This window comes from Mus pahari, chromosome 10 (assembly GCF_900095145.1).
Source record: "Mus pahari chromosome 10, PAHARI_EIJ_v1.1, whole genome shotgun sequence".
NCBI classification, from domain to species: domain Eukaryota; kingdom Metazoa; phylum Chordata; class Mammalia; order Rodentia; family Muridae; genus Mus; species Mus pahari.
The window spans coordinates 11,002,493-11,010,140 of record NC_034599.1 but is presented as its reverse complement, the minus strand read 5'-3'; the positions used below and the strand labels follow the sequence as shown (position 1 = coordinate 11,010,140).

The following is a 7,648-nucleotide window of genomic DNA, read 5'->3' as shown; positions in this document are numbered from 1 at the left end:
GCCGGACAAACCCAAGGCAGTGGGGGAGAGGCAGGAAGAGGTAAAAGGCTCAGCGGGAGACTATCTTAATAAGCAGCCTGGAAAACTGTTCCCCCTGCAAAGCTGTGCTCTGCCAGTTCCGTTTGCTGAAAGTTTCATTAAATTTGTTTTAATGCTTTGTCTGATTTCAGTGTTCTTTGGTGACCTGGTTTTGAAAAGAAACAGCATTTCAAATGTCCTGAATAAATTATTGCCATGTAAAACCCACAATGGGGAAAAGCTGTTGTGATGTGGGGACACTTTGAGCTCAGTGGTGAAAGTGGAAAGCAGGTAGCTCCCTGCTGATTGATGCCAGCTCCCTTCCATATAGCAAAAGATATATGTACATATGTGTGCATGTGCATGCATGTATGTGTGTGTAAGTGGAAAGCAGGTAGCTCCCTGCTGATTGATGCCAGCAGCAAAAGAGGAAGGCATCAATATATAAAATATATATAGCAAAAATATATGCAAATATATAGCATATATAGCATATATTTAGCAAAATATATAGCAAAAGTTATATGTACATATGTATGCATGTGCATGCATGTATGTGTGTGTATGCACACATGTATGCATACATGTGTGTTGTATATATGTGTATATGTGTCTATGAATGTGTGGTATGTGTATGTTGTGATATATATGTATCTGTATATGTGAGCATGAATGTGTATTATCTATCTATATATATGTATGTGTGTGAGCAAGTATGTATGTGTCTGTATGAATCTGTGCATGTGTGTATATATGTATATATAGTTTGTATGGGTATATGTATGTTGTGGGTCTGTGCATGTAGGGTATATCCATATATTTGTCAGGCATAAGTTAATGAGAAAATACCCATCATCTTTACATATTAATGGGATAAACTATTTGGAGAAGGAAAAATAAAATTACTCCACAAAGCCTCAAGGTCACAAACTAAGGAACTATCCCTTGTAATGGAGGAAGATCCAAGAGGTTAGTGATTTAAACAACCTGCTATTTACTCCTAACTTCCATTGTCTTTCACCCTTTCTGAAGTGATCTCTTAGTGTTCACTCACTTGAAATCTTTAGCACTTAGTTTCTAGAATAATAATATATTCATCACTCTAAAAATTTTATGAGACGTAATGGAATTTGGTTAAGAAGCTCTGAATGGTGTTCTTAAAAGATAGTGTTTTGAAGTTGCAAGGTAATTTACAAGCTGATTTAGAGTACTGGGATCCAGAACTATTAATATATAACTAATTTTAATGACAAACTAATTTTGTAATAAATGGAGCTTGTCTTTATATGAGAATACACACTTAAAGTGAAGCCACAGGGGCTGGAGAGATGGCTCAATGGTTAATAGCACTGACTGCTCTTCCAGAGAACCTGAGCTCAGTTCTCAGAACCCTATCAGGTGGCTCACAACCTCCTGTAACTCCAGTTCAAGGGATTTGACTCCCTCTGACCTCCATCAGCACCTGCAGACATTTGGGGCACATTAGTCCACATGGGTGTACACACAAATACACACAAAAATAAATCTTTTAAAAAGTCAACCCATGGTTTAAATTCTTATATCACGAACTGAGACTAGTAACTGGAAACATTAATCATTAAAATGGCTTCATGTCTAGCTAATACATTGTTTAACAGGAAAATCCCCAAAATTAACAGATTTGTCATTACTGCTTGCCAGGTCCCTTATCAAGGGACTAATCTAGAAGCCAAAAATAAGTTACGAAAACTCTATACTGTGGTATTAGCCAATAAGGAGCCAATCACAGCAGACCAAACAAAGGTTCCAGGCCAGGAGACAGTGCAGGTCACAGAACGGGAGCTTCTGGAGACTGTGAGAAGACAAGGCTGGAAGGAGGTCAGTGACAATGGGTGGGTTCTCATCCCTGGCTAGGAAATCCTCCCAGTCCAGGAGAAGAACTTGGAGAAGAGACTGGGGCACGCATGCGAGGCTGTGTAAACTGCAGTCAGGACCGCACACTCTGTGAGGAGTTCTGCCTCCCTCCGAGCAGATGAGCCTGCCATACTTAGTGGCCCAGAGCAGGGCCCATGGGAAAGCTAATTGAACAGTTCAACTGTGGATATTAAAAGCCTTCTGCAGTAATTTTGAAGCCCACTTTATATTGATACATGCAGCATTTTGTGCAAGGTGGTTTTACGAAGATTTGAATAGCTATGTTCTAGAAGAGCTTTCAGCCATAAAGATGATTTAAGCCAAGGCACTTTACTTCATAATGTGGTCTTTTCCTTCAATCTCAACATTTTATTGATCTTATAATATAAAAAATTCCTACCTAAATCTTAGTAATTATTTCCATAAAGCCATCTCTGCATTCACAGCAAAATGGATAATTGGGATAATTATTTAGATAATTTAGAACAAATAATACTTTCTATAAAATTTCTGCACAGTTGAGATTACACACACATACACACATATACATACATATATAAATACACACGCATACATGAACACACGTACATACACACATACACAAACACACACATATACACATACACATACATATAATGTTTCCCAGATCACCTCTCTAATTGTCTTGTTTTTCCTCCCTGAAGTGTAGACACTAGGCGCAGGCCAGAGATTCTATGAGAGTGCATTATGCAATTGATACTGCTCAGTTTGAACTGTGAGATGTTTCATCTATTGTTCATATCATAAACCATGTTATTGCCATTTAATTTGCTGTTCTGTTTCCATGGTAATTATGGTGTGGAATAATGGGGAGAAAGATTTATTTCAAGATAAGTAAAAGGGAGAAACACATTGTGTCTGTTCCTCTGAGCTGATCTGCAGAGGCCTCGCACAGTGTTTAGTGCCATTTGTACGCACAAACTGCAAGTCTATGTGGACCAGGCTTTGGCCGAGAACGGAAAACCACAGTGGGGTTTTCAATTGTCTCAAAGCACAGCTCTGAAAATGGTTAGCACCTGTGGGGGACCCTGGGTATACTCATAAGGATAAAGAGCTTTCAAACAGATTTTTATGTTTTCAAGGTCCTTGATGATTTGATTAAATTTAAGCCCCACTTTCATGAAAGACATTTAGTCAAACAGGCTGGGTGGGGCAGTCTTTGGTCCTATTTTAAGAGATGTCATTTTGTTTCATTGTTCAATTATCAGCCCAGTGTTTGTTTTTTACTTACATTTCCCACCAAGTATTTTAGCACAATGGACAAATTCCATAGTGTGTTTTTCATCCTTACTGTGGGTTTCAGCTTCAGAAAAGCTTGAGCTTGTATTCAAAGTCACAAGCTATCTGTTCTCACTTCTAGAGTAGACAATAGTTTGTAGGGCTGGGCATTTGGTATGGATAAACACTGGTGTTTCTGGAAGATCACCTCTCCCTTCAGGCTGCCTTGGTTGCCTGTAGCTCCCTGTAGAGAGCTAAAACCCCATGGCCTTTCTCCATCCACTCTGGCATGTCCACTGGTGTCTTCCTTTCCCTGCTCACATCTGGGCAGTCATGTTGGGGAGACTATGGGTGTAATTTCCATTCCTACGAGACAGTCTCACAGGAAATGCTATCCTCTGGCTCTCCCAGGCTTTCTGCTCTGTCTTCTGCAATGTTCCCTCAGCCTTAAGTATGCCAGCTATATTGTAGATGTATCTACTGGGAATGGGCTCCACAACTCTACATTTTGATTAGGTATGATTTTCTGTAATGGCTTTTGATTGTTGCAAACAGAAGTGTTCTTCCTGAGGGGTGACGACTGTCATATATAGTTAGGGACTATGCTGATTTAGTAAAATTGTCAGCTCTCTTCCAAGATCCATGACTTCACTAGTCCTGGAGAGTTGCTAGGTTTCTAGCACAAGCATGATTACCTTCTTGAGTGGGTCTTAAGTCCAATTTAGAGAGCTGTTGGCTATCGCCAACTTGTTGATGTGGTTCATAGGTGTCATAGCTGTGTAAAATTGTTGACTGCTTTGGAATCTAAAGTAACATTAGACAGACTGAGCAGTTTATCTTGAGGAATATATAAGGACATACATATATGCATGCAATAATTAATGAAAAAAAAGAGGCCATGAATTTTAAAGAGAGTAAGGAGGGTTTAAGAGGGTGTATAGGAGGGTTTGGGGAGAGAAAAGAAGGAAATGATCAAAAGTAAAAGAAAAATGTACAATTAAAATAAATGAAGTGGGCCTGGTGACTCAAAGGCATATAATACCACACTCAGTGGTGCTGAGGTGTCAGAAGAAGACAGAGCCACTAGGACAAAGGGACTGCAAGCTCAAGGACGGTCTGGAGAGACCCTATCTCAAATAAGACACAAATGGAGCTAGGGTATAGCCTGTGGTAAGGCACTTTGCTAGTATTCTTTGCAGAAACCTGGGCTCAATTTCCCAGTACCAGAAAGAAAAAAGAAGCAAATGACTGGGTAACTAACTTTACATTTAATTTTAGTTTCTTTATCTGTGGTAATATCCACTTGTGGTTTTTTTGAAGATCAAACGAGGAATCAAGATGACACCTTATCCTCACTGGGTATATAGCCTGCAGCAGGCACTGTGCTCCACCTGTTCTGAGAACCCTTTCCATAAGCTTGAGGGAAAGCCAGAGAGCTCAATCAGATTAAGTGCGTGATGAGTCTGGAAAGGTGTGAGTGGGAATCTGGGTGTAAGTTAGTGACTCCAGAGGAGCGGTTACTACAGTGACACAGTTTCCCATCCACAAAGCATGTCTTGTTATGAACGCCTATAAACACAGCAGAGAACCTTAAACTGTCTCCTTAAAACTCTCCTCAGCAATGCTGGTCTGTCTTCTGAGGTTTCTGTCAAATGTGCCTCAGTTATTTAAATGGCCTGGAAACACAAAATCACCACACAGAATTAAGAAGGTTGAGGCTACCTAGCAACCATTGTGTTTTCTGCCTCTTCATTCTACATTTCAAGTTTTTAAAGTAAATTTGAGATTATTCAGAAAGACCATTTATTTTCAAAGAAATACCCAGACAAACTCGATTATTTGATTGGTTCTCCCTGGTTGAACATCTGCTACAAGAAGCATGGCCTTTGGTGGATAGTTTGAATGAGAGTGGCTCCCATAGCCTTGTGTATTGGAATACTTGGTCCCCAGTTGGTGAAACTGTTTGGAAAGGATGTGGAGGTGTGACCTTGCTGGAGGAGGTATGTCCCTGGGGGAAGCCCTGAGGCTTCAGTAGACTCGGGCCATCAATTCCCAGTTAGCTCTCTGCTTTGTGGTTGTGGACAAGATGTGAGCTCTCAGCTGTCCTTTCACTCCACCATTGTGAACTCTAACCCTTTGAAGCCATAAGTGAGATTAAATACTTTCTTTTCCAAGTAGTTTTGGTCATGGTGTTTTATCACAGCAATAGGAAAAAAAAGGAAACTAAGATACTTAGGAAGGGCACTGATATCCATCTCTTCTCTTTTAGAATTAGCCAAGACTGTGAGCTGAAGAGAAGCCCGACACCCTTGTCGCCTTTGCCATTTCAGACCAAAGAAATAGCAAGTTCGTTGGCTGGTGACAATGAAGTCCTCCCTCTGGTGAGTTCCTGAAAGGTGACTTTCCCTTTAAAGGTGGATGAATTAATCCTGTGTCTAATACAGAAAAGGACGGCTAGATTAAAATGTCACCTCTTTTTGTTTTGGTTGTTGCTGTTTTGAGGCAGGGTCTCACTATGTAGCCTTCTCACAACTCACAATGTAGACCAGGCTATCTCAGTGATCCACTTACCTTGGCCTCCAGTGTGCTAGAATTAGACGTGTACAGCACCATTTCTGAAGTAAGACTATATAGGTCGTTTTACCACACCTGTCTCGAACATTAAGAGAACCTGATATCCCATCAAGAATCAATAGCTGTGCCCTTTAGGTTTTTGTTTCCAGTGTCTTAGAGACAGGATCTCACTTTACCCGAAGCTAGAATTCAGCATGTAGCATAGGCTGGCTTTGAACTTGAAGCAGTCCTCCCAAGTCAGGTTCTCAAGTGTTAGGATGACAGGCATGAGCCAACAAACCCAGATAAGTTTCTTAAGTGACCACATACCTGGTCATCGCACAGAGCATCAAAATGAGACCTAATTCCCTGAGAGAGGTTAGCCAGGAATGCAAACCACTTCCAGTACAGAGAAAACCCTCCCTCTTCACGGTGTGTGGGACCCTATGAGGTCTAGAAGCCACAGTGTTCTTGAGGGGTGGCACATCTCCTGGGCTCAGGTGGCCTGAGAGTCAACAGAAGGTACCTATGTAGCTCTCAGTGAGAGACCCACTCTGCTATTAGACCCATATGTAATATCCTCTGGGGTTGCCAAGGACATAAGATGGGACAGATAACATTGTGTGCCTGCTAGATGCTCTGTGTCATCCTCAGTCAGTAGGAGAGAGAGTGACCTGCAGAGTGTGCAGACTTCTGCTGCAGTGTGCACAGCCTCACTCTGGTCTTTACTCCTGCAACACGACCTTCCCCCTGAGGCTTATGAAATGGACAAGGTATTCTCTCCACTGGAGACTTTTCTATACAGAATTTACCACTCACCTCACCTCAGTGGCAGGATTTCTGACCTATCCTGAACCCACCTATGGAACCCCACACCCCTTTGTTCTAGGTCTGCCAGCCTTCTGTGCTGCCCAGTGATAGCATCAGGTCATTCTATCCAAGATCACAGAACTGCTGTGCATATTAACTTGTACTCTACACGGATACCCCTGCCTGCCCCCACACAACCTAATAACATGTCAGGCCCTGGGTTTTGTGTGGGCCTTGTTTCACCCTCTGAAGTATATACATATTTTCAAGCTTTGAGTTCATGGGCTTCACTAACCTGATGTTAGTCCACAGCAATGGTCTTTTGACTGTCTGGATGGACACGGGCCTATGGAATTCACTGTGACACATAATTAGCCCAGGGTGGGAATGTGGTGTCAACAGTGTCTAACCCCCACGTGGACGGCTGCTTCTGATCCTCTTTGCCCTGGACAGAGTGTGTTTGTCCTATGTTTGCAGGGCAAACACAGTGGGCTCGGTGTGTTTGCAGACACTGCATGATTCAGGCTGTTTCCTCAGATCTGGGTGGAGAGGCTGCACCCAGTGCAGAGGTACAGTTGGGATTTAACACTCGGATAAGGCTGCAGGACTCTGCCGTCACCTGCTATGATCACAAGTTTTTGTGTATTGATGAACTAAAGTTCTCACGAGGTTCACTTCTATAGAGCTTCGTTCTTCCTAACAAACAGAAGTAAAAGACATTAAGGACAGCCTAGAGCACTGGTGCATACCTGGAAGCCAGCGAGCACTACTGTGGTTGAAATAGGATGATCAGGAACTCAAAGTCCTCCGCACCTACCTGCAAGCCACATGAAACACTGTCTCAAAGACGAGTGAAGAGGAAAAACGATAGAGAAAAGAACTGGAAAATTAAAAGATAATTTTAAAATAATTCCCTATTTTTAAAATAAAACTAATATTGTCCTTTATTCCATAACATTTTCCCTCTTGTTTAAATGTACACTAAATATGTCACAAACTGTGACGTGCCCCCGCACCTCTCAGCCAGGCTCACTGGACATCACTCAGATTTCTTCCTCTAAGCCTGACTCGTGAGGAAGGACTGAAGTCTCACACACACACACACACACACACACAC

General features: G+C 41.9%; 1 protein-coding gene across 2 annotated transcripts in view; it reads left to right on the top strand.

Moving 5' to 3' along the window:
- Deup1 (deuterosome assembly protein 1) overlaps positions 1-7,648 on the top strand; it is a 61,109-nt gene that overhangs the window by 52,355 nt on the left and 1,106 nt on the right. For both annotated transcript variants that reach the window (XM_021207952.2, XM_021207954.2), the window contains one exon: positions 5,438-5,549. In XM_021207952.2, coding sequence (XP_021063611.1) covers positions 5,438-5,549 — 112 coding nt within the window. The remainder of the gene's footprint in view (positions 1-5,437; positions 5,550-7,648) is intronic.